This window comes from Lonchura striata, chromosome 18 (assembly GCF_046129695.1).
Source record: "Lonchura striata isolate bLonStr1 chromosome 18, bLonStr1.mat, whole genome shotgun sequence".
Classification (NCBI taxonomy): Eukaryota; Metazoa; Chordata; class Aves; order Passeriformes; family Estrildidae; genus Lonchura; species Lonchura striata.
This window is the reverse complement of record NC_134620.1, coordinates 8,076,746-8,103,791: the sequence shown is the minus strand read 5'-3', so window position 1 is coordinate 8,103,791 and position 27,046 is coordinate 8,076,746. Positions and strand designations below refer to the sequence as shown.

The 27,046-nt window shown below is 41.6% G+C and overlaps 1 protein-coding gene across 14 annotated transcripts in view; it reads left to right on the top strand.

Annotated features, from left to right (window-relative positions):
* Positions 1-27,046, top strand: part of ARVCF (ARVCF delta catenin family member) — a 248,924-nt gene that overhangs the window by 96,442 nt on the left and 125,436 nt on the right. For 8 of the 14 annotated variants that reach the window (XM_021544511.3, XM_021544512.3, XM_021544513.3 and 5 more), the window contains one exon: positions 1,132-1,377. The exons of 5 other annotated variants lie outside the window; for them this stretch is intronic. In XM_021544511.3, coding sequence (XP_021400186.2) covers positions 1,162-1,377 — 216 coding nt within the window. In that variant the 5' untranslated portion in view covers positions 1,132-1,161. Of the gene's footprint in view, positions 1-1,131; positions 1,378-14,499; positions 14,843-27,046 lie in introns of those variants that run through there. One more of the 14 variants, XM_021544520.3, reaches the window with a different exon arrangement.

Below are 27,046 nucleotides of genomic sequence, written 5' to 3'. Positions count from 1 at the left end.
ATAGATGGAAAACAAAGAATCTTTGGCAGCAAACCAAGGGACAGTTTCTCAGGACTTAGCACAGAACATGAACAGTTCTTGAATTACAGGAGCCTTAGACAGTTCTGCCTCTGCTTGTCTCAGAGATGCTTTAAGTAGTTTAGTAGTAAAGAGGTTACTTGATTCATTTTAACTAAGAACTCTGTTGAGGCCATAGTTTATGTTTATATTATACTGCTGATTTCATACTCCTAGTAAAACATTTTAAATGGTGTTCAGGTCACAGATCTGTGGAAGCAATGAGGAGTTTTCTGCATGCACCATACAGGTGGAGATAGGGTTTTAAATACATTGTTTCATAACCTTGATAGGGAAGACATAAAGCAGAAGCTCTAACCCACCTAGTTGGTTCCTGAGTTCCTTTTTCTGCATTGAAAGACGAGCAGTCCTGTGTTTTCCATGGAAGATGTTTGCTTTTTCATTTGCATTATTAGCAAACGGCTGCATGAAGGACTGTTTCATTGACTGAAATCATCAAGCATTTCAACTGCAATTGCACACTCTGCATTTAAAAATGTTTTCCATGTTACAGTGTGCTGCTATAATTTAAAATGAAAACTATTTTCAGCTGCTGTCTGTTAAGTTTCGGGGGTGTGGAAAAATAGACAGAACTGTTTTCTTCTATCATGAATTTTCTGTCCTTAAAAATGTTAAACTTCTCACTTACGTTGTTGAAGACAAAAATTCCAGGTGTCTGTAGTGAGAATGTTCTTCATTCCCTCTACAGCCATATATTTTTAAATATATTTCTTTTAAGTACATTATTATTTGCACAGTGAAATTAGCTCTGCAAGAGGGATGAAAACCCTTGTCAGAGCAGTTTTAGCAAAAAGATCAAAGGAATTAAATACAAATTCTCTCAAAGGTGAGCTTTTTTTTTTTTTTTTGAACAGGGAAGTCTTAGATTAATTACTTTTAATTTAAAATCAGATCAATGGATGGAAAGATGGATGCTTTTCAAAAAGCACTGCAGTTTGCTTCTTAGAGCGATCAGTATTTCAGCAAGGTGACTAACGATATGCATTTTTATCTTTAACCTCTGACCCGTGCCCTCCCCACTCTTTACCTAACCCTTTCCATTTGCCCCGTCAGTTAACAGGCAGGAAGCATTTGAAAGCAGTCATGGATGACTATGATATCAGGTCTGCTGCCAGCATTTTAGCATCTGTTAAAGAGCAAGAAGCTCGTTTCGAGCGGCTCACCCGCGCACTTGAGGAGGAGCGGCGCAATGTCTCCCTGCAACTCGAGCGTGCCAATCAGCCCGCAGACCGCATGAGCATTTGCAACATTGGCAATGGTCAGCCCCTGGCAACCGCCTGGCAGCAGCTCGTACTGCAGGTAAAGCCTGCTCCTTTCACTGTCACTAGAGTCCCTAGCACGGTGTCCCATTCCTGGCAGTCAGTGCATCGTGTGTTGTCAGCATTTCATTGTTGCCTTGTCTTCCGATAGCCCCAAACTGGGGTGCAGCGTGTGTGCTTCATCGAGTCAACTGGGAGCCTTCGGAGCCTTGGCTTGGAAGTTGCTCTCCCCCTTAGCTCATGGGATACTTCTAAAAGTGTGTGCATGCTTGAGTAAAAACCCTAAGAAGGGATCTTCACACCCTTCTCTAATCTGTGCACTTGCTCTAAGTCTGGTGATGTGCTGGTGATTGTAAAAGAAGGCTGAATCATAATCTCCATAGCAAACAAAATTTCCATTAGAAATAGCTGGACTTTGAATAGAGGGAGCAGCATGAAAAGCAGGGATTTCCCTCCTGCAAAGCCTTATTGTTTGTGTAGGGAGGACTTCATAATTTGTTTCTCATGTGCAGTGAATTGATAGACTATTTTAATGATGCAAACTGGCTTTGTGGGTAGCTTTAGATTTCCAAATACTGTTTTGCTTGATACACATTCTTTAACTGTTTAAATGTGCAACGACAAACTACTTACGTCTTGAAATTACTTCAGCTCTGAAACCCCTCTGACACACAAGGTAAGTCATGCAGAAGCAATAGTACTATTTGTGAAGGTCTGTTTCCTAAGAAAACATTGTTCATTTGAGAAGGAAGCTCTGGGCTATGGGGATTCCAGAAGTTGTTTCCCAGTTATACCAGACTGTTTTACAATTATACTTGCATTGAGCTGTATTGAGGCAGATTTTACCTTATACTATGGCAGCACTGCTTTTCTAGTAACAGCTGCCATGGTTTTTTACATGTAGATGCCTGAATTTGGGATTCCATGTGAAAGGAGCAGCCTGCAGTGGTTAGGCTAAAAGTCTGACCATGTTTGGTAGGAGCTGTAGGTGGTTAACCTCTGATGAGCAGCTGGGCTGGGAGAGGGGAGAGGTGCTTACCTATTTTTTATAGGAAAAGGACAAGTTCACCTTCATTTTTTCTGAATGACTTTGTGCAAAGTGCCTGATTAATAGCTTCAGAATGAAATTCCTTATCCACAAAACTGATGAAGCATGAGTTTTCTGCAGTGTAATGGCTTAAGGTCTAACCACTTCCAAGAAAACTTAATAAGAGTTTTAAGTTACTGGGGTCTACGTGACTCTTACAGAGAAACAGCCCCTCTAAGTGACCCCAGGCTGAATCTGCGTATGCTCAGCTCCCTGCCACTGGGTGAGGGAGCTTTAATTCATTGCCAGTTAGCACTGAGGCTTTTAGAGTACCTTGTATATGAAATAAAATGGTTAAATAGCTAAATATGCACAGTTAAGAATCAATGTAAGGTTAGTTGTGTGAATTTTCATAAAATATACCAAGGGCCAAATTCCCACCTGACTGACTAGAATTAAAAAGTGTTTCACTGAAGGATGAAAGCTGTACCTCCAGTCTTATGCAGAATATATAGAATATTTTCATGGTTAGTGTTCTGTGTCGCATGTCATTGTGCAGAGTACACAAAGCAAAAGGCTGTGCTCTGCTGCCTGTGGGGACTGCTCACACCCTACAGTGAAATCCACCTCTGAGGCTGTTCCAGTGAGCACTGCCCGAGTGCTGCAGATCACTCCAGTCGACAGCTTCTTCTAAGGAATATTGCAAAATAACTCAAGTTCCAGCTTTTCCATTTGGAACTTGCGTGGGCTTTATACATAATCTAGTTATTCTGTGTAGAATTTGGACAAAAGAAATGTGAGTTAACTCCATTTTATGACAGTGACAAATAATCTTTAATGATCTTCACAATCAGGCATCAGTTTTCCATGTTGTTTGTTTGTCAAACAGGAATCAGCCAAAGGGATTTGTTAGGGTAATGTGTATAGTCAGGGCTTTGTAAATAGAGTCTCTCTCAGAACTCTTTTAATATACAATTTCACACTTACTCCTTGCTTAGAACAGAAAATTAAGCCTTTTTTTTTCCTTTTCATTTTAGACAAGGAAAAGTACTATATATGTGGGCAATGTGCCAGGAGTGTAACAGTTTTCTGAAGTTCTCAAAAGACAAAATCAAGGTCTTATGAAAATATTGATTCTAATTAATGAATACTGGAACTCTAATTTCATTTTTTTTTTTTAAGAGCAGCTTTAAACTTGTTCCATAACAATAACTCCTTGTCCTAGACAGCCCACTTAGCCACTTGCTGGTGAGTTCTGCCTGTTCAGTGTGAATTTCAAATACTGGAAAGAACATGTGAACTCTGGCGCACTTGCTGACTTTCTCTGTGAGTGTCTGTGTCATTGTGTCTTGTGGCCCTTAAAGAGAAATACCAGATCTGCAAATGAGGTCAGGGATGTGCTGTAATTGTTGCCAAAAAGTGCTTGCATAGGTTTCTTGATTTTGCATTAAGTGTGGATATTTCTTTCTAAAAATTACCTTAAACCTTTAAAATTACCTTTTTATGGGAGAAATAGATTACTTGAACAATCTAAACAAATCATGAATGGTTTGTTCAGATATTAGTTAGAAATAGCTGAGATTATTCTTTAAGGAGAAACTTTCTCAGAGGAGGGGTTTCTGGGAAACACTGTCCTCACAATGGGAGGTCCTAAGTGTTGTTGAAATGTCTCTCATTAATATGAGTGAGAGTCTTTTATTCAGGTAGTGGCCAAGGCATCTGTGCTTTCATAGCCCACTGCAGAAGGCAGTGCCTGCCAAACCTGCAGGCTCTGCAGAGGTTTGTACCCATCTGTGTTCCTGCAGGAGGCTGTGAGCAGCTCCTGCCATAGGGACAGTCCCCTTTAACCCACACAGGCCCTGGTGAATGGGGACAAAAGTGCTTTTTGTGCTTGATGCACTTGAATGATGGGTAAATATAATTTCTGCTCTGTGCAGCTTCCCCAGGCTTCTCCTGTAGCTGCAATTAGAGTTTGTTGCTGAGTGTGCAGCCAGTGACATGAATTAGGGTGCCTCAACTCGAGAACTTGGGGAAGATAGCAGCTTTATACATGTGCTACTGCAGATTCTGAAGGGTCAAATAAAGTGTTCTTTCAGACTAAGAACCCTCCGGACAAAAGGTCATTAGTTACACAGTGAAAACCTTGGCATTAGTCTGGAAAATGTAACATTTAATGAAACTTTGGCCACAGATCTTTTATCAGGGTAATAAAATCTCCTAAAACTCAACTGCAGGTTTTAAAAATGTCCTTGACTGTCTCTGGCCTTGAGTGGTGGGAGTCACATGGCTGGTCACTGCTGTTGGGTTTTGGAAGGGAAACTCTGGTTTTACTAAAGACAGAAGAGTGGTCTGTTAATGTATATTTGTGTTTGCTTCTCTGACTTTTGAGGTTAAATCATGTACATTGTTTATTACAGTATTTCAGGCCACGGGAGTCTTGGCAGTCTTTGCCTTCTGATCAGTTTTCCAGGACAATTGTGCACAGTCCAGTAATCACTAGTGAATGGCACCCATCATGTATCCTCTACATGGTCAAGTATCTAGTTGATAATGTTTCTTACAAGCCTGAGAAATCTTACTGCTTTTCATGTATGAAGTATAATTTAATCTACCTGGTTTCCAGTTCAGCTTTCTGCTGCTCTTCACAGTGGGAGCTGAAGTTGGGCAGGAAGGAGATCCAGATGTGCCCGTGTGGGTTATGTGCTGTGACAGGCTGACACAGAGATGCAGTATAACCACCACAAAACATAACCTACCAATAATAAAGAATATTCTTTTATATATATATATGTATGTATATATACTTTTATTAAAACATGAGACGTGATACTTATTAAACACAAGGCTGTATCCTCACATGGTTTAAACTGGCTCCATGGGTTTCAGAGAAGCTCTGTCAAATCTGATCATCTGGGGAGCTGAACAAGGTTTGCATTCAAAGACTGTTTCCCATCAGTACATGGTGACAACTTCCATTCCTGTTAATGTTGCATAACCAAAGCAAAGTACAGCATTCCATAAACCTCTGTTGCCAGCAAAACACTGTAACAATTCTTTGACTTCAGAGATTCTGTAGTGCCCTATAGGGATTTGAGAGGGGTTTCTAGGTCAGAAAAAGGCATTATTCCCCTTCTTACAGGTAGGAAAGCTGTGGGAATTGCCAAATCTCACAAGGTACAAATAACAGAAATCATCCCTTTACGTGCTGGTGCAGGGTTTTACTTACCAGATATATTGACTCTTCTGTGCCTGTAAGAAGTAACATGGGTTGATCTGAGAAATCTTCGCACTCACAGAGTCATCCAATAATTAAAAAGTTACTACATTTGACTGTTACTGTGATTCTTTTAGCTTCCCAGTGGTGGGTTTGTTGAGATGTTATTATATTAAAAATGAACCAAGTTAATAAATTTTTTTTTTCTTCACTTTGCAAATATGATTATAGCTGTTCGAGAAGTAGCTTATGGAAAAAAGCTACAGAATATTTTCATAGTTACAATTTGGATCATTTATATATCAGCTTATGTTCCAGAGAAATAACACCTGCTTGAAAACAAACAACTACATTTGGCTTTTTTTTCTTTTTCAGGCAAGTATTTTTAAGCCATTATTAAGTACCAATATTCTTCAGTCTTTTTGGTATTCTGTGGCACCTGTGACTTCTGCCAAAACAGAAGTTTTGACATTTAGTGAACTGAGGGTTTTTTTCAAATAAAAGATGAACTCTAAAGCACACCAGAACACATGGGGAGAATTAAAAAAAAAAAATTACAAGATTAGTTCAAATTGCTTTTCTAAGAAAGTTCCTTCAAGTTAACCTTTCTGAGTGAGCCTGGGCAACAATAGAACTTCTGTCTGTATTTTGTTACTTTTATTTAAGATTCTCTGCCCACACTGATGTGATACAGACTGCTAGAATATAGGGACTGTTTCCAGTGCTTTGATAGTAAGAATATGGGTGTATTAATATTGTATATAATGGTTACTTAATAATGTATGTATGTTTAAACATATCCAGAAAAAAAAACCAGCCATGGTTACTGAGCTTCACTAAATCTTCACCTTTCCTTTCTCTCTTCTGCATCTCTTACAGAATGCAGTTCCATCTTTGCGTGTAAAGTTTCACATAATTATTTTGAATTTCTAGTGCCTCTTGGCTTTCTGTGTTATATAACATATTTGTGCTCACATTATGGGACTGACAACATGGAAAATTCCTTTTTTTTTGCCTTACAGGTAAGGTCAGGTACAGACAACAATGCTGTCGGTTCATGACAGCTCCCTGGTGTTACAGTACTATTTCCTGCTACATTGCCAAATACCGAGGAAAAACTCATTGGTAGTTAACCCGTGGATGTCCTCCTTCTGCCAGTATTGATAGGTAGCAAAATGTTGAAAGAACTTGCAAGGATAATCCTTATTCCTTTACAGACCCAGTGGAACCCATAGAAATGTACATTCTGCTTTGGGGTGCAGCATGGTTTGGTGTCAGTCACCTCTCACCCGATCTGTGGCTGCTGCTGGCCCTGCCCAGCTCCCCTCTCTCTGTCTGGCTCGTGTTCCTTTGGCCAGCAGATCCTGGCAGTTACAGGGGCACTCATCCTGCCTTCAGCCTGACCCTGCACATTCAGTGTGAGTAGAGTTACTGAGCTTCCAGGAGTGACCTGGGTCAGGTTTCAGCTTCTACATATGTGCAACTATTCAAAGGTTCTGGGGGGAAAGAGGAGGGAGATTTGGGAATATGATTCCCATGGGAGAATGAGTTCTTAGATCAGAATTCAGTGTGAGCTGAGAGGTACTTACACTACCTAGGGATCCCAGCAATTAGGAACTGCATCAGGATCCATTACTCAGCTACTTCTCAGGGAGATGTGTTCCCATCTGCCCCCATCCCTGGCTTCTCCTGTGTTGGACATGATAATAATTGCATTTAGCTTGGAGGCTGGAACTTTTTATGGGTATTGTCCCATCTCTGAAAGCATCAGCTCCTGGTTTAGAGTGAGAGCCAGGACCTTTGGCTGATAGCTGAGCAAGAGTGGAAGCAGGAGCAGGAGCTGGTGCTCCTTGGGCACAAAGCCCTGCAGCTGGCTTGGGGCAGTGCTGCTGCTGGAGCAGGAGCTCTCCTGGAATCACTGCAGGTGTCAGCTAGAGACTTCACAAAGCAACAGCATGGCTTGTGGCACCACTGAGGAGCTCCTACTGTTTGCCTTTCTGTTGGGATGACCCAAATTCCAAAGGAAATCCTATAGCCTGATTTATGTATTGCAGGAGGAATTCCATAGCAGAAGCCAAAAAAAAAAGAGAAGTTAAAAAAAGTTTGTGCAACAGGAGGCATCTTGGTACATATCATATGAGAGATTCTGAAAATGGACTCAAGTATTACTCCAGCAAGAATTTACATGCTCTTGTTTCTTCTGTTTCTTGAATAGTCTCAACCCTGTGATTATTCTTCAGTCTTCATTTAAGGCCTTAGATGGTAAAAACACAGATGCAAGGGAATGGGAATAATAGTATCAATTTCAGCAGCAGTTAAGAAGCTTTGACCAGCTGAATCAGAAGCTGTGCAGTTCTTTCCAGAAGGGATTTATTTGATAAGCAAACTACTTAAACCCCACTTAGGAGAGTTATTTGGGGCTCAGAACTGCTGGCATGCAGCTGAATCTACTCAAAATCTGATCTGTTATCTGAGAAGTATTTGTGTAAAACTTCGTTAGTGAGTCTAGTTTAAAAAGTAGATTCAAAACGATTCAATAAAAATTAAAAAGGGAGCCCAGCAACTGAGAAACTGACCCTCTGTCTGGAGGAAGAATGACTTTATTCTCTATAAGATTTGGGGTTTTTTCAAAACAATTACATACTATTTTATAGCTTTACATGTGCAGGTTGAAAATACACTTCCAGGTCCAAAAATCACACTTTTGCAGAAATGTAATTTTTCTCTCTGTCATCATAAATGCCTCACATTCACATCTCACACTTCATCTGTTAAGTATGTGCTGTGCAACTCTCTGTGGGAACTGCTGAATTCCAAAGTGCCATCTAATGTTTGTCTGCAGGACAGCAACTGCTTTGCAGTAATGATTGTGATAGTGCAAAGCAATGGCCATGTTTGCCCTAAGCATCTCAAATATTTTTGCAGTTTCATTTGCCTTGATGGTTCCAACTCCTTTTGCTTAGTGTAATTTTTTATTGAATGAGGTTTTGGAAGCAACTGAAAAGCAAGTATTTTCTTAGTTTATTTGACAAGACTTGTGAAAGAATGACTTTTCACAACTGTTAGCCTTTCTGGCCTGGAGCTGTGCCAGGTTTTAATTAAAAATATTTAAATTGAATGACAAATTCACTGTTCTATAGTAATTTTCCATGATTTTACACTGCTTTACTAATAGAACTATGTTTTATTCTAGGAGAACATAAAAGAGAAAAACATTAAAATTAAATTCTGATTGCAGTGTGTTCTCATTATGTAGTCAGTCATCTTAAGTTTTTCTTTGCATTATGTCTCTGAGTGTTACAACATTAGCAAGTAAAACAGCAAGTAATTATTAAAAAAGTCTTAAAACAGGGACATTAAAATGTAAATGTTAAAGAGTAGTATCAGGTTTAACAGGATTTTTAAAAAAAAAACCTTTCTAGTCCCATTTACCACATTTGCTTCTTGATAATTAACATGAATCATCTTACATTAAAGTTGTGATTTATTTTTCATGTCCTGCTGCTTGTTTGTTTCTCAGTTCAGACAGCAGAACATGATTAATTGTCCTGACTTTTAAGATTCTCAGTTGTCCTACTTTTTAGTTCCCAAGCATACAACTGTGTTAGTTTAGTTGGGACGTTCAGGAAGAAAGATTTTAAACCATCACAAAATCTTTTTGTACTGTATCTCCCACTTCAAGGAAAAGATTTTGTTCCTAATACAGGCCTTGATCGGCAGGGGTGCAGCGAGGCAGAGCTTCATCCCTGCGAGGCGTTGCCAGGAGCTGGTCAGCCTTTGTGAGCCTCTTCCCTCTCGCAGCCACATGTGGCTGCAGAAAGGTTTTGCAGAAGCTTTAAAACCACCAAGCAGCCAACCTGGCAATTTCCTCTTCCCCTGAGCCTTTTGGGCTTTGGACCCGTAGGGTTCAACCTCAATTTTAAACTCAAAATTTTTCTACGGTTCCCTTTCAGGTGTCTGCAGTGTCTGTAAGCTCTTGTGAACTAATGCTGGAAGAGCCCAAAAGAGATGTTGGCTTATGATGACATTGATAAATTACTGAGTCTTTTGCTAGTTTAAGCCATCTTGTTAATGGTTCAAATTACATTCCTGCTTGCTTTGTCTCAAATGTGGAGTGATTCACTGAAGTCATCCGTGTGACTGAGAACAGAATGGCCAAAGATGGCCATGGGCAGCCTGAGGCTGTGTGCCAACTATAATTAGAGCCTTTGATTTAAATGTATGTCACAGTTTACTATTTATTTAGGTATTATAAAAAAAAGAAACAAAAACACAAACCAACCAAACAAAAACCAAACAAAACCCCAACAACTGCTTCTTTTTTAAGCTACTAAATTACTAGCTGGAGAGAATATTTTTTATCCGCAGTTGTGGTGACTGGGAAATGCTGTGGAATACAGTCAGAGTTCATTTTAAGGACTTAATCTAAAATGCTGGCACAGGGCATTTTTAGAATACTGTAGTTAAAGATTGAAAAGAACTGTAGTGTCTGTGTTTCTAAGCCATCTGATTAGCTCTTCTTCCTTTTTTAAAGTCTTATTTTCATATATAACTATTTAAAGTACAAGAAACCTGTTCTGGAATAAATTTCCTACACAGAGACCTTAATTCTCTCTTCAGAAGGGACTGCAAAACAGCTTCAGGTTTTGGTTTGAAGAGGACAGTAATTACCATGAAAATGGGTAGATTGTGCAGACAGTTATCAATCCGGTACATCATGGCAAACCACATTTTTGCCTTCTGGACGAGAGAATGACAAGTTAAGCTGGTCCCTTCTGAGCAAGAGTTTGTAATATGCAGCATGAAATACAGCACAAATCGTCTGGAAAATCCACAAACCAAAACAGAATCTAAGAAATGAAAAATGGTTAATACTGGGTCTTTCTTTCCTGCATTTGAGTCTTTGTTTTCCTTTCCAATAACTACAGCATGAAATTATGGTCACAGTACCAACCCTAACTTGATCTGTTTTCCTTGCTGTTGTCATTCTGTTATAAATGTCACAGTAATTAATTTTTTTTTTTAATATTTTTTCTCCCTTTAAAGTGCTGTTGATCCTTACCTAAATGTAATTCTTACCTAAATGAAGCTGCGGGGAGGAGGTCATTCATTCAGTTGTGACCTATATGCAGTGACATGTACCTTCCTCTGTCCTTTGCTTCTAATGTAAGCAGTGCTGTCACCAGACCGTCCTTGTTCTTGTCCTGTCATATGACAACTTAGATGAAATGGAGTTGACTGATGCTAGATGTAGAAAGATGGAAGCCGTGTTGGTATACAAATTAAAATCCCCTGAACTTACTGAAATGCCTAGTGGTGTCAGCCTGTAGAAAGTGACTGCTTTGCTGTGTTGTTCTTCAGCCTTGTGATTATTTAGACCTCTTTTTAATACTGACTTCTTAAATAAAGAAGACACCTGAAATTATCCTCCATTTATACAACAGCTCCCTATTGAGGCAATCTGGCTTTGTCTCCATTTCTAAACTTGCAGTAAGGGAGCAAGAAGATTGTCAAAACCATAGCAACGTTGGAGATACCTGGGTGGGTGTGTCCTACTAGTCATGCAGCCATTTTGGAGCAAGTACAGATGCTTTGAAAGGGCTCCTGTAACTTTTCAAATACATTCAAAAATGATGATAGTGCTAACAGGAAAAGATTTCAATCTTGGCGATAGGATGTTCTGTTTGCATTTGTGTGGATTGAAATCACGACTGTAGGGCACTCTGACACATCCCAGGCTGCTGTGCTCTAGTTCTCCCACTTACCTTGTTTATGTGCTGTGTGAAATCACAAAAGGACAATCAAATACCCTTGGCATGGAAGTCCCTGTATGAATACAGGCTCTCTAATTCGGGGAATTGCCATGGATGATGGTGGTGATATTGCCTATATGGTTAGCTGGGATTCTTCATTCATTTTGTGCCTTCTTGCTCTGTTGGGTTTATGGAAGTTACATATCACTGAAGCCATATGTTATGATCCCAGGCAGAGCTGTAAACCATTTCCTTTTTACTGCCTCTGAGAGAAGATCAATCTATAGAGCAGCACTAGTGATGGGGAATTTTTTAAGGGTAATGGGTGAAAATAAGAAAAGAGAGCTTGGCTGAGATTCTATACTATTCCATCTTCCAAAGAATTAAGTCCCTTCCTATTTATAAATTTTTAATTTCTCAGCAAGAAGAAAGAAGGTTTCACCCTACTTTTGCAGCTGGGAAAAAAAAAAAAAAGACAGATTAAGAATTTAAGGTTCATTAAAAAAAAAAAAAAAGGGGAAGGTTGTGATGTAGTCAGCAGTCTGATACTAATGGATAGAGTGTTTGTTGCCAGAATCTGGAAGTTCAGTATAACCTTAGGGATCTAATCCATAACTCTTTTTTAGGTAATTAGTTCTTTGATTTCACATTGCCAAATCTCAGCATTCAAAATTGTATGAGGTAGTAAAATATTGCAAGAGGCTATGGGGACTTGAGATGTAATTTCCCTTAAAAACAATCTTTTAGCTTTGAGTCAAAACATTTTCAAAATTTACTTTACTACCAGAAGGCCTACAAGCATCTATTTTATATTTTAGAGGAAAAGCATGTTTTTAAATAATAACCTGACTCCAGCAGGTGGAACTTCAAAATTGAGCAGTACTAATCTTGCGTGGCATGCACAAATACATGTGGGTTTACAACATGAGAGACTTCTTATGTGAGTAAGAATTGGCAAGTCGAGCTAGGAAGGTTTTCAGTTTCGTCACTTTGCATGCAGGAGTAGCTCCTTCAGTGCCCTATGGATATAGGCTTTACACTGGTTTTTTCTTTGACAGGGTATAAAGGTCTGGCATACAGCCATGTGCATGGCTAAATTGAATGGTGCTGTTCTGTGCCAGCATGGCCTCAACAAAAGTGGAGCTATTTTAGTTTGTTAACTGAAGAAAAGTTGGACAAGGAGAAGGGGTGGGAGAGCACTGTGCAAAAGTACAGGAGACTCATACAGACCTCATTGCTTTTGCTTTGGCCTTTATGTATTTTATTAATAGACACTACAGTTGCCTCTAAATTATTCCCCTGTAAATAGAATACATCTTTTCCCTCCAGTGAAGCAAATCACTTCAGCTAAACCTTGTGCAACATCTACCAATGCCCTTGTCAAACTTGAAAGCATTTATTTCTAAACAAACTAGGATGAGCTGAGTAAAGTAGTTCTGCCCTGTTCTCTGCTCCTAAAGTACAAAGCCTTAGCTCTAGTATACATCTGGAATGCTGACACTGGCAGTAGTAGGAAGGCTGAAATTAGGATTAAATAGGTCTGAAACATTTCTTCCACTCTTCAATGTCTGTAGAGGAGATGCCACTTTTTCAGGTTCCTCTGGTAAGATTAATACAAATTAACAGTTATGGGGACACTGGAAGGATGTTTTAAAATTTTCAAGGAACATGGAAGCTGGGATGAAAATAACTTTTTGTGCAAGGTGCCTATTCTGATAATTAAAGACAATTCAGCTGTACTTTTCTTCCTGGTGTATAGTTGGTCTCCCTAACTCTGACCATGACTGTTTTCCAAGGATAGTCTCTAATTTGATGCCAGTGTCTTTCAGTCCTTAATTACCATTGTTCAGCCACCAGCTGTTACAGTGTTGGATTTACTTATTGCTGTGGTTTGCTGCAGGAACCTCGTAGGAAAAGGGAGACCCACCATTGCTTCTTGGCTGGTATCTGCAAGCAGTGCTGGGTTTTCAGCACTGGGGTCTCAGTCCCTCCCAGATCTGGCCAACAGCTTCCATGGAAGGGCAGGGCTCTGCTTCAGGGCTGGCTGAGCATCTCCTCTTGCCCTGTTGTAGCTCCAGGGGAAAAAATGTTTCAGGTTTAGTTAAGGTTGGTTTACACCTACCAGCCTAAATCTCTTTCTTTCAAGACTTGATGTCTTAAAATATTTAATACATCACTTATTGCGATTTTGTGGAAAGAGCAAAAGGAAGGGTCAGATCCTAGAATAAGAAGTATGGGAAGGATCTCCTTCTTCCCAGGTGTTTCATAGAGGTTCACAGCCTTGTTCAAATAATGAATGTTAAAAACTAGGTACTGCCAGTAGATGGATGTGACAACTGTGTTGAACCGTGCTGTGAAGTCCCAGGTTTTGTTGCAGAATGTGGTGGATGCAAGGCATAGCACACCTGGCATTCATTTTGGTAATGAGTAATTTATCCAGGCAATCTTCTAATGAATGTGAGACAGGTTTTTGGGCAGGTGAATGGCTTTAAAAAATGAGGCCAGGTGTACTTTTTAGCTCTAAGCCGCACCGCACCTGTGTGAAATACAAGAGGGGAGGAGACAGCGATGGAAGATCATCGTTCTCTGGTGTTGGTGCACTAGGGATGCCATTAATCTCGAAGTGAAGTGCAAAAAGTAAGCAAGCGAGGTTTCCTTTCTTGTTCTTTCTTGCAGACCGCCCTGTAATTCGGGAGGCAGCTGCGCTCTCCGGGCGGGCGCTGTGGGAAGGGCTGTGTGCCGCCGGAGCCAGCAGGTTACCGCTCCGAGACGCCGGGCGCAGGCGGCTTCCCTCTTTGTCTCCGTAATCCATCAGGAGAGATCTGGGGGGGCGGGCCGGGGAGCGGGGGAACCCCCGGGGCTCCGGGCGCGCGGTCGCTCGGTGCAGCCGGAGGGACCGCGCCGGGCACGGCCGGGGCCGCTGGGGCACTGCCGGGCACTGCCGGGCACGGCCGGGGCCGCTGGGGCACTGCCGGGCACGGCCGGGCACTGCCGGGCACGGCCGGGGCCGCTGGGGCACTGCCGGGCACGGCCGGGGCCGCTGGGGCACGGCCGGGGCACTGCCGGGCACGGCCGGGCACGGCCGGGGCCGCTCCCGCCGCCCGGCCCTGCCCCTCCGCGCTCCCCCGGCGCGCCGGGCGTGGCCGCCCCGGCTGCGGCTGCCCGTCAGTGCCGCCCCCCGCTCGGAGCCTCCCGGCGCCGGGGCAGCGGCGCTCGGCCATGTGAGAGGGACGGGGACGCGTCCCCTGCCGGAGCCGCGGCCGTGCCCGTCCTGCCGGCGGAGCGCGGCTTTTCTCTGGATGGGCTCAGTCCGTAGGGAGGCTGCGGAGGGGCTCTGGGGCGCCCAGGGTACCGGTCTGGGCACAAAAGGAGCGAGCTTCGCCCGGGGAAGAGGCTCCGGAGGCGGTGGGAGCAGCGGGCTGGGTCCGCGGCGCTGCGGGCAGCCGGGGGTGTTCCGTGCTGGGGACAGCGGGACCTGCGCCTCGCATAGATGCCTGCGGAACTCAAACAGGTTAGTGCCAAACTTGAGTCCTTCCCTCGGGCTCTGCGGCCGCGTCTGCGGGGTCCTGGTGGCGTGGAGAAAGCTGGCAGCGCTGGAAGGGGTTGTTTACTTGTGTTTTCGTTTTTAGCTGAGAACTAAGAGCAAAAGCTGAGCTGCTCTTTCTAGCAGAGCGTTCGAGAGAGAATCTGCTTTTGTCTCTGTTGCGTTAACTGGTGAAACACCCAAAAAAAGCGAGCCATTGTGTTCTTTGACCTTCTCGTCCTGCTCAATAAATCTAGGGAGCTCTTTGACATGAGCAGCTAGAAATAGTGCTTTTAAAAGAGAAAGCTTTGCTATTGTGCTTTTGTTCAGTGTTTGCTTTTCCCATACTGCGCTCCCTGGCTTTCTCTTTGATTTTGTTGCTGGACATACCAGAGGAAAAACGGTGGTTTTTCACTCTAAATGTTATCTTAAACATAAAGTTCTTCTTGGCTGTCATCTTAGTAGTTACAATGGAGTTACAACTCGGTGTAAAAATATTTCAAATATTATTCTTTACTTTCAACTGTCATTGAGTATTCTAGGGCAAAGCTGTTGCAGACTAGATTTAAATAAATAGAGATCATATAGACTCCTTTAATTCATAGGTGCTTTTCCTGGGTAACCTCCTTCTCCTACCTTGTATGCCTCAGGAAACCTGATAAATTCAGGTGGTGGCAGGGTAGAGCTGCTTCTCCAACTAGGATGAGGTTGTGTCTTTTTCTTAATCCTCTTTTTTCTCCCCTGCCTTTGTGATTTAAAACAGAGTACTGTAGAATAAGAAAATGCCACAGTAATGCATCACTGCTAATACATCCCTAAATTTGTTGAGGCTCATTGCATTGGGGCTGTTAAAGAGTTTCTCTGGCTTGGTTTAACACCCTGTTTTTCACCCACCCATCTCAGTAACAGAAGGCTGAATCATTTCATGATGCAAATAGGATGCTGATTCCCTTGAGGGGAAAGTAGCCCTTTCAGCTGGGTCCTCCAGTGAGCATTTCTTTGTCTGTAGGATTCCCTGGAATCACAGTCCTGCCTGCTGGAGGTGGCTGAATGCTGGTTTGCTTGGGTACTTGTTTGTGTGTCATGCTTCCTGTGAGCGTCTTAGGAAGGGATTTGATTTGTCTGGTGCTGTTCATATTGCCTGACCCACAGCTACTGTACCTGTCAAATTATGTGCAATGGATTGTTGAGTTTGAGATAGATGATCTAGTTAGCAGCTCCAAGGGATTTTGGTTTAGTCTCGGTTTTCTTAATACATAAAGGAAAAAGCTGGAGGTAAGGAGCAGAATGCTAACAGTAAAAAAAAAAAAAAAAAAAAAAAAATGTATTTCATGTCTTTTGACCCGTGCAATACAGCTGTGTTCATGTCTTCTGGGTTTTCTGTGTTGATAGGCGGAAAAGCTTGAGAGTGGAAGGTTGTAGTTAATCACTTTAGGTCATGGTTTTCAGTTAGCTTGTAAATTCTTCTCCCATATCAAAACAAAAAAAAAAGTCATGGTTTTAATTTTCACACTGTCTGTCATAGCTGAGGATTAGACAGAGATGTGGTGTTTTATCTCTTCTGTTGGAGTAATGGTTCTGGATTCATTCTGAGGTATTTTCACAGAATAACTGCTCAATCTGGTAGCACAGCAGTTTATTAGAGAATACTTTGCTTAATGAAAGGTGGTAGTTTTAAGCCATGAGTTGTCAGAAAATTTTACTGTGCAGTTACAGGGCCTCTAAGAAGTAATTATTTAGCTGTAATGATCACAATTAAGTAAAACTAAACCAAATGAATAAATGACTTTGAGGTGGATGACAAGTCTATATAACCCATACAGATAAAGATAGGAGAGATACTACAATGGATTTCTGCCACATTAACTGAAGGCCTGTTGTGTTTAGATAAGGACAGCTGTGAAATAGTAATTAAAAAGAATGAAGAATAACTTCTAATCATTCCTTTGCTGGGAATAGTCATGCTTCCTGAAGTTCTGGGCCACAAAAGCAGCCTTGTACCCGAGAGCACTGGTAGAGGACCCAAATGCTGAAAACCAGAAGTGTGGCCATGATGTGGGGGTTGAGTGTCACCTTCTTGAGTCCTCCCTTGGCCATTCCCCTTCCTGCTCATGAGGGATGAAGGCTGTTGAAGTTTGTGCTGCGTATCTGCAGTGGCCTTGGAAGTAAGTAAAGAGTTTATGAAACTGAGAAGGATCCTGAAGTCTGGAACTGTTAAAATGTGTGTTCATGCAGTATCACATACGGCTTTGATCTGGATCTGAAACTCAAAGTGCTGGCTTGCCTCAGGGCCATGAAGTTGTGAAGGGGAGAGGAGTCACTTAAAGTGACTTTTGCCAAAAGCTCTTCAGTTCTCTGTTATTCTCGCTTTGGAAAATACTTTATTAACATTCCGGATTCAGGCACTGACCTCAGTAAAGCTGGCCTTCCTCAGCACTTTGTTCCTGAAGCATTTCACTAGAGGATAATACTGATGTGAGAGAGTATGAAATTGTAGATCTGGCAAGATGAAAAAGCATTTAATGCATTAGTGACATCCCTGCTGTGAGTCTGTGATGGAAGGCTCGTGGAAGAAATGTTCATGGAGGTGCAGCATGCAACAGAATCATCATTTTCCAAGCAATTGGTCAAGTCATATTAGAAAAACCAAATAAGAAGGGAGTGTGAGGTTTGGCGTGGATCTCTGTAGGTATTCACTCATGCATTCTCACATATAACAGGTCTGATATGCTTTACTGCCTTGGAGTGAAGAGGTGTAGCAGTCTCCAGTATTGAGTCCTCCTTGCTCCCCCAAGCATTCCCTCTGGCAGCAGGTGTGACCTCTGTAGCAGAGCTGGGCAAAGGGAATGTTTTGGGACTCACTGGGGTGTTGAACTAGGTACAGGAGCAACTGAATGGAGGCACACACTTGTGTGAGCTCTGCCACAGAGGCAATAATTGTCTACAGGACAGTGGATTTTTGAATTCTTTGGGCAGTTACTGCCCAGTTCCGGTGTGGAACATCACCTCAGGTGTGAGAATGTGCCATTGCCTCCCCTGGAGGATCTTGCATAGCTGAGTCCTTCAGCACAATGAGGAAGCCTTGGAGCTGCCGGAGGACCCCTGTGCAAGATGTGGAAATGGAAGTGTTTTGTTTCTGAAAATGCCTCAGTAGGAGCTGTGTTCCTTTGAAGTTGCTGTTGGAGATGTGAGAGCCTATAATGTCCATTTTGTGTGAGTGCACAGCTTTGTAACAGCAATGGACATACCAAGCAAAGCATTCCAGCAATTGCACTTCCTGAGGCTGTACTGCTTAACCACCTGTCCCCAGGGTCTGGAGCTGTTGTATGTGGAGCATCAGGCTGGCTGCAATTTTTACTTAAATTACATTGCAGTTACTAAAAATAAAAACATGTTTTGGTGGGTTTGGTTGGTGTAGGGTTTTTTTTTGTTTGTTTGTTTGTTTTTTTTTCTTAAACAAATGTCTGGACTCAAGGTCTTTCCAAATGTAGGAATAATGATTAAGGAAAATAAAATGGACAGAAAAGTGTGTTAAACAATCACATTTGAAACTGGATGGACTGGGTGTTTGTAACAAGGCTGCTTACAAATGTTGAATTGCAAACACTTCTTTTCCCAGGAGTTCATTTCTCCCACTAATTTAAGATTTGATTCAGTAGGAGTAGGATCAAGGCCACTGGTGAAGTTCTGTCCCTGCATTTGAGTGTTAAAATAACAAGGCATTTCACTGAATATAAGGATTTTAGCATATTCTTAGCATGTCTTTACCTGTTCCTGCCTCTGTTCCTCAGTTGCTCTAAGTTATTTGCTCTGTTCTACCAAAATTTTGTAGCTGTAATGCTGGGAAACTTCTAAAAAGCTCCTGCTTCAGGCTGCACCACTGCTTGTTCTCCTTTGTGGGAGTATTTATGGATATTGTGGTGTGAGATGGGAGGTTCAGCCTTGCGGTTCAGAAAATCCTGTTCTTCCCTGCTGCTGGCTCTTTGTTTCCCAAAATGCAACAAGTAAATGCCCGCATGTGTGGGGACAGAACTGGGGAACTGATGGAGCTGAAGAGCTGAAGCAAACCATAAAGCTTCATGAAAAGAGGAATTGCCTCCTGAAGCAGGCTGTTGGAGGCCCTTGGAAGGGTTGTACCTTCCTCCTGGGCATGAAACAGGGAGGAGAAGTGGCTCTGTGTGAAGTTCTTGGAAGAAAGAAAAGACCAGAGGACGAACAGGAGCGTGTGGGCAGGGGCTTGTGTGATGCTCTGCTGGTGAACCAAGGTGACAGCACAATACAAAATCTCACGTGCCTTGGCCTGGGAGCTCTGTACACATTTGGTTTGCACAGATCTTCCCAAGGACAGACTGGAGCAATAACAAGACTGTATTCTTCAGATGTTTTTCAAACCACTGTTGTTTCAGTAGCATGTGAGAAGTGAAACACAGGATTTTGCTAGTAGGTTTTCTTTGGTTTTGTTTTTCCAGTGGAGGTTTGAAGAGTAAATGGAGTCCCTGAAATAAATCCTTAGACTAGAGAGAGCATATTTCAAATTCTTGGATAAAAGGAAGCTTGAAACTCAAACATTAATAGTTTTAAATGTCACTGTGTCTTTTGTGTCTTCTGTCTCTCATTAAGTTGCAGCCAGACTTTGGGACCTTTTTTTAATTTGCCTAAGAATGAGGAGCTGTGACTATACCTGAGAGAAGCCAGATGACCAACACTTGCTTTCTTAGGGCAGCATCTAAGATTCTGCCCACCCACAAATGGGTGGGCAGAATCCTTTCTGTTGTATTAAGGGGTGAAAACTCCATGAACTCGGTGCTCCCTCTATACTGCAGTAATGTGAAAATCCATAACTTCAGTGGTGTTCTCTGCCTCTTTGATGAGTCAGGCCCACACCTGCTTACAGCAGGAGATTGAAATACCAGAGTTTCCCCTTTTGTCCAATCCCACACATCTATCCTTAGCATCACAACTCCTCAGTGTTCAAAAAAGAAAGTGTTTTAACTAAACTTTTGAAGTATTTTTGAGCTTTGGAATTTCTGCCTCTACAAGCTAAATCACTTGGCACAGTTCTGAACTTTTATTTTCAGTAAAACTTTCTCAGCAAGATTATTGTAGTGTTCAGAGAGTTGTTCCTGAAAGTCTGTAATGAAACCAGAGTCAGGGCTTATTTTTGTACAGTAGGGATTGTATTTTTGTGTGTGTTTATATATGTGTGTGGGGGTATAAAAATACTTATGTGGAGATGAGAAGATGGTTTAATTTAAGTAGCATTACTCTGGATGTGTGTAGTGTAAGACTGATCAGAAGAATAATCTGGAATGTTCAGAAGTCCTTTCAAAGTACAAGCTTGTAATTGATTAAGGAGCTGATGAAAGAGATGCAGCACAATTTGTTTATGGATGGTAGAGCCCTGAGATGTAAACAGATCCTGTGTGTGACCAGGATTTTTCTGCTGTTTGAATTGTAAACTCCTGTAAATTATTCTCTTAAGTTTTGCATCTGAATATATTTGCATCCCTCTCTTTCGATATGATTCTCAGGTGAATTTGCTGTTAAGGGCATAAGGACCCTTTTGGCTCCTGGGCATGGCACTGAGTGGGCCTTGGCTGGTTGGGTGTGTGATACTTCAGCAAAGACACAGATCAGTGTCTCTACCACAGTTATGCAGAGATGAGAACTCTGAATTTGAATAAGATAAAGTCACTTGTTTAAGGAGCTCAATACAGGCCTTTGAAAGTATGTTAATTCCAAGTAGCTCTAGAGAAAGGATTGATAAACCAGGGAAAGATTACATATAGGGCTTGACACAGTACTGCACTGCAGTAATGTGAAACATTTGTTTTGAATGGACAAAATTACTTATTTACAGAGCAAATTATGTGGGTGGCTAGATTCTCTGTCAGCACCTTTCTTAATCCTTCTTAATCCAAACGAATTCCTTATATTGAAACGTTATCTGGAAATTCTTTTATCGCACCCACTGTCTCTTATATTGGCATAAATTCTGTTCAGCAACTGCTCTGGTTGTGCATCAGGTCATGCTGATGTTCTCCCATAGGTATCACTCACTTCCAGGCACCCTCCTGGCGTGACCTTCTTGCCTTCCTGTGGCATCCAGAATGGCCATTCCTAAGTCATGGAAACTTAGGAATTTGAGGTGTGCATAGTGCCTTGGTTTACATGTGCCTTGAAGCTTTCTATGATGTGACTGGGGCTTCAGAAGTACTTTGCATCCTTTATGTGCTGTTCCAGATGAACCCACTGGCTGATTTGCAAATAGGAGAGGAAAGGGGGACAGTGGCAGGGGTGCCTCCTGATGCTTGTGGTTGGCTGAAGTTAACTGTTTTGTGGATGAAATTTCAGTGAGTTGGTCGTACAGAAAGCCTGTCCTTGCCTTCTAGCACTGCCAGGCAAGTCAGTAGATATTTTTAAAATATTTGGCAGCTTTCTGAAGTGTGCTGGTTATGGTGTTAATTCTTTAGGATGATTGTGTCCCAGCACTAAGAGTGTCAGAACGTGATGCTGCAGCTCCTGTCTCTGTTTTTCAGTAATAATTTTTTTTCACCCATGTGCTTTAATAGTCTTATACTTTCCAGATCTTCATTCTCCTCTTTGACCAACAAGAGTGTTCTGTATTTCTGACTACAATATGTTTACAATAGTTTTTAAAAAATGTATTCTTCACATTAGCATATGTAAATGTGAGTACATGTGTGCTAGATTTGTCCTTAGCAGTTTCATCTCATTTGGGTAATTCTTTTGACCAAGACATGCTATTTTATTACCTGAGGTTAGAATGCATCTTGGTCATGGTGACACGTTTATCTTGTATTTTGTGATGCAGTCTTATCACATCCGATTTCTTTTTCCTTTCCTATTCAGCTTTTCATCTTTCAGTGACAGCTGTGACACCAGTTAGGGCACAGTAATACCAGGGCTATGTATTAGTGCACACTGTTGGCAATTTTAAGAGTAGTACTGAGCTTCTAAGGTACAATGTTCATTTTAGCAGGTTGTTTCTGGAGGGGAGAGCCATTTGTAATTACATCAAAACCAGCAGCCATCAGTCATTTTAGATGTAGGAGTTGGGGGAAAAAGACTTGGATAATGTTCAGGAAATATGAAGCAAACAGAAAGTGACACAGCACCCACCCTTCTTGCACTGCAAGGAGTGCGAAGAAGCACCAATTATTTTTTTATGTACTGATGATGGACCTTCATATTTACAGTTGCAGCTTTTATATTTTAACATACAGAAATTATCTTCCATCAGCCATATGAAAAAGCATAGTGAGAGGGAGAACGTTGTTCAGTTCATTGCTGAAAAAGTTGTGACCCTTCTTAATATGTTGGATTAAAACATTTATTTTTCCCTGCCATGTCTTCAAGGGCCAAATATTTAGAGAAAACTGCTGCTATATAGGTAACCAGGATTGAGGGACAGACTTTCAAACCTTTAAAAGTGTTCACCAGCTGCAGATATAATTAGACATCAATTAAAAGGTGCTGTGTCAATCTGCTGAATAATTTGGAAAACCTGACTACTGGTTTTGATGTTTAAATAGGAACTGCAGCATCTGCCTGCAGTTTCCCTAAGTCTAGTGTGGCACACTGTGAATCCAGTAAGTTTTTCTTCTTCTTGGTCTTTGAGACTCCAGTCAGAATCATCTTTATTTCATTTACATGGGCTCAGTTCTGGTTTTTTTCCCACAAAGCTGACGCTTCAAAATTTCAGTTCAACAGTGCCAGTGCAAACTTTACAGTACTCAGATAAAATTTAATTTTCTTCCTTTGCTGCCTCCACCAAGAGGCATAGCATATAATGTATAACATCCATGCCTAGCTTGGCTGAATTCCAGAGCCTTCCAGAAAAGGAGACACTGGTAAAATCAGCATCTGCCATGTAAATCAAGATAATAAAGGAAGAGTCATGTCTACAGCAGCTGAAATGCTGTGTATGCTTGCATAAAGACACTGCAAATGTGTGGGTGTATTTCATGAATTGTTGCTCTTTGGATTTTTTTGTTCAGAGAAACTTGGCTGAGGTACATTATGTGAATACTGTTTTGGCAACTAGAATTGCAAAAATATTTACGAAGTCTGTTGGGTTCTTCCCCCATGCTCTTATCCTTTCTTCCTGTAGTTAAAATTCCCTCAAGTGTTTTGTTTTAGTCTTCTAAAAATTCATAGTTTTCCTTTAAAGGGACAAGGAGAATTAGTTTTCTCCTGATTGTAAATTACAGATAAATGTTTTTGAAAAATGTCTTTTAAGTTAATGCTGTGTTGAAACAACACTTGAACTACTTTTTTTCCTAATATTTCCTGCGGATTTTTGAATTGCAAAAATTTGTGAAAGGTAAAATATAAAGACAGCTTTGTTGAGCACTTCACGAGATGCCCTCTGTTTGGGGTTCTGCTCAGTTGTGATGCCCACAGTGGCTGCCCAGGGGATTGTGTGGGTTCCTGGTCCCATCCCCAGCTGGGAGCAGCTCAGGGACACGCGGTGGGTGGGGCAGGTGGTGTGAGGTGATGAAGGCTGACTTCTCCATTGGACAAATGAAACTCAAATATTGGCCCTGGCAACTCTTGAGGTCCAGTTTCTCAGAATTGTTGCCTGGTTGAGCAGTGCACTTCAGCCTGGGGTTACACTGCAGCTTCTCGGGTTTTTATCTTGTTCCTGAATTTCTCAGCTCAGTTCCGATAGTGCCCACAGGCATTTAGAGCTGGTGTTCTGCAACACTCGTGTCTCACTACTGGAGAAGTATAGTCCAGATTTTGGCTACAGGTAGGTCCAAGACTCTATACAATTATGCCTTTGGATTTAGCTGAGAATTGAAGGGGGGAGTGTTATGAACCGATCAATTACATTGGAAATGAAAGAGTTAAGAATGGAAATCTGATTGCACAGCTGAAATCTCAATAGGAACTTGTGGTCTCTTGGGAGAAAATGCCATTCAGCACCGTTGCACAGAGTTATTTCATTCTTAATTTTAATTGACATGTCCCAGAATGCAGCCTTCTCTGACGAATCCGGGCGGCACAGAGGCGTTGAGTCTCAGGCTCTGTGTGGGCGATCGCTGTGTTTCAAATTCAGGTCATCATTAATTCCCCTTTGATGCTGGCATCCTTTCTGCCTACCTAATTCATTCAATAGGTTGATGAAATTTGAATGAATCTTCCCTTAAGTAAGATGTTGATCCTGGGATTTCAGTGTAATAATCTTGCCCTGCTCTTTTTATCTTTTCTGACAGTTTCAGCCCCTTGCCTTGTTGACAGGGGTGTCCTGTGCAACTTCAGCAACAGGAGAGTAATTATTTTATTGTTATAAAAACCGAGGTGCATAGGTGTTTCAACTTTATTGGGGGGAGACACCTTAGGCAAAAATTTCTTCTGATGTAACATCAATTTTTCATAAGTCTTCTGGGTTTAATTCAGATGCAGTTACTTACAAACCCAGCAAGAGTAGGGGAACCATGCAGCTCCATCCTGTAGTAGGTGTGAGGAGTAGTGATATCTGCCTTAAGTATTTCTTTAATATTTTATATCTCCAGTATTGACTGCATTTTTTGAATAAGATGTATGATTGACCAGTATTGGGATTATCCCAGAATTTATAGAATTCTCTTACAGCTTTCGTCTGTACTTTGTATCCAATAGGCAGCAGTTTAAAGAAACATTTTGCAGAGAGCCTAAATGCACACAGTAGCCACAAATGCAGTGGAAAACTTGTGTTACAGAACATCACTTTGTGATTTACTTTGTTCTTACGCTGTAGATGTACAGATGAGGACAACTGCAGGTACAGCTGGAACACTGAAGGTTTCCTTGGGGTGTAGACTTGACTACCACTTCCAGCTTATGGATAAGTGTCAGTGTTACAGGTCTAAAGGTCTTAAAAATATAAATTTACAGAGTATCATTTGTTTCTAGCTACATTCTATGTATTCTGTTATTCATCTTCTTTGCCTTCTCAGCTTTTTAAGCTGGTACAGTGTTTTGCTGGCACACAATGTGTTGTAGCTGTGTAAAGAGAGTCTTCATTATCTTCTGGAATTTTGTATCACATCAGCTCCTTCATGGAAACGATGCAGTGTTTGATGGTGGTCATGGTAATGATCAAACTTACTGCATCTGTAAAAGAATGTTTGTTTACAAAGGGTCACTCTCAGCGTAACGACATTAATTAAAGTCTTCTCAGAGATTTAGATTTGAACCCACTGTTCACCTTTTCCAGAAAAATTGGTCAATGGTAATGAAGGTAGACTAAGGAGGACAAAGGGCATATGATATGTTATTAATTATTTATATTTTCCCTCTAAGCATAAATAGGAAATGGTTTTGTATTTTTACTTCTTAGCAAGGTTGAAGTAAGCTATTGTGAGTTATCTTCCTAGAAAGCCTGAGCACTGCTCCTCGTGTAGAATTCCTCACTTGGCACAAATTAACAGTAGCCAGTTTTTCAGCTGTTTCCTGGTAAGATTTGAATCCCCCTGGATAAAAGGAGACAGGGCTCCCTGAATTGAGGGCTGAGTCAGCCGTGGTGTCCAGACACCTCAGTGCAGTGATGCTGCAACTGAGGGTGCAGTTCATGACCCCTTTTCCTGCTTCAGCCTGTCCCCAAGCTGACATGAATTTCATGAATCCATCGCTACAGCCTATAACCTCCATCACACTTTTTCCCCAAGTTTTGGTCTGTGACACCATACCTGGAATATTTTCTGGATGCAAGCCTTCCCTTCCTCTCTGGTTGGTAAGCAAGTGAATTTTACTGCTGGTGTGCTGCATAAGGACCTGTAAAACTTGCTTTTGCCTGATGTCAGTCTATTTATTGTAAAGTAAGGCATGCAAATAATTACCATCTATGGGTGTTTCTTAGGAAAAATTATCACTGCTGGCTTAATTTTCTTGGAGTTTCTCTGTTCTGGGGTTTGGAGCAGGAAGGGAACCTACCCAGGCTTTGTCAATTGAGTGGTTTCAGGAATAGGTGCTGTGCTCAGATGAAGTGTGTGATTCTGAAGATAAATGAAGTTTAGTCCTGTTAACCGGTCTCCTTCTGGTATTCTAATTTTTGAAAAAAACTTGATTTTTAAGTAGGTGAGTTAAAAATACTGTAATTTAATGTGTTTATACTCTTGTACAGCTGCCTGCCTGCCTTAGCTGGGATGGGGGCTTTATTAATAATTAAACCATGGGTTTGTTTGGGTTTGACCAGCCTCAGCACAGAATCAGCCTGCTGAAGTTGCTGATTGCAGGTAAGTATGAGAGCTTTGTTCTCAGCAGAAACCTTCCTCTTGTGTTGTTTCCTCACTAACCTAAAGGTTCCAGAACCTCCTGGTGTGTACATGTGTCTGTTCTTAGCTAGAATGTACATAATATTACAAATATACTTTAAAGGGACTCTGCCATGCCAGTCTGGAATGTGTCTCTGTGTATATTGCTTGGTTTTTCTTTCTTAAACTTTTTTTCCTCCCTGCCTACAAATGCTTATATATGCTGGAAGTTTGGAGGAAAATCCCCAAAGCCCTATGTTGTTTATGTGCACAGCCTATTGTTCAGTCAAAATGCATATTATCAGTGGTCACATGCTTTGCTTAAATATTTTATAAGATCATTGCACTTTATGCTAACCTTGCCTTCGTTCTATTGTCTGATAGTGCATTTCCACTTGGACCTAGTTAGTAATCTAGACAGGCTTGAAATGTGTAAGCTTTTAGCAGATACTTGATTTCAGAAATGCTTTGTTCTAAAAGTTCCCCTTTGTTGTGCTCAAATGACAGAGCTTTGAGTAGTAAGGGTTTTTCTTCTGATTGTACAATACTGAAGTAATCTCTTACCTGCAAAGAATCTCTGGCCCCTTCATGCCTCCAAGCGGAGACAAAAGCCATGCAGGTGCACACCAGAGGATTGCATTAAATACCAAGGCAGGTTTCAGATGCAGGTTGGAGGCAGTCCTGTCTCAGGTGGGTGGGTGAGGAGTGTCCTGTGGCAGGAGGGTCTCTGCACAGGCACCTCTGTATCCCCCAGCGAGGCAGGGCTCTGTGTGCAGGGGAGCTCTGGGCCCTCCTCTCAGGTAAAGAGCCTCTCTTGCTTTGTTCCGTGGCTTTTGGACCACTGCCCCTTCTAGGATAAGGCCACAGGGTAGAAGAATAAAGAAATGCTGAAAAGAAAATAACAGGAGCTGTTGGAGGTAACCGTGTCCTG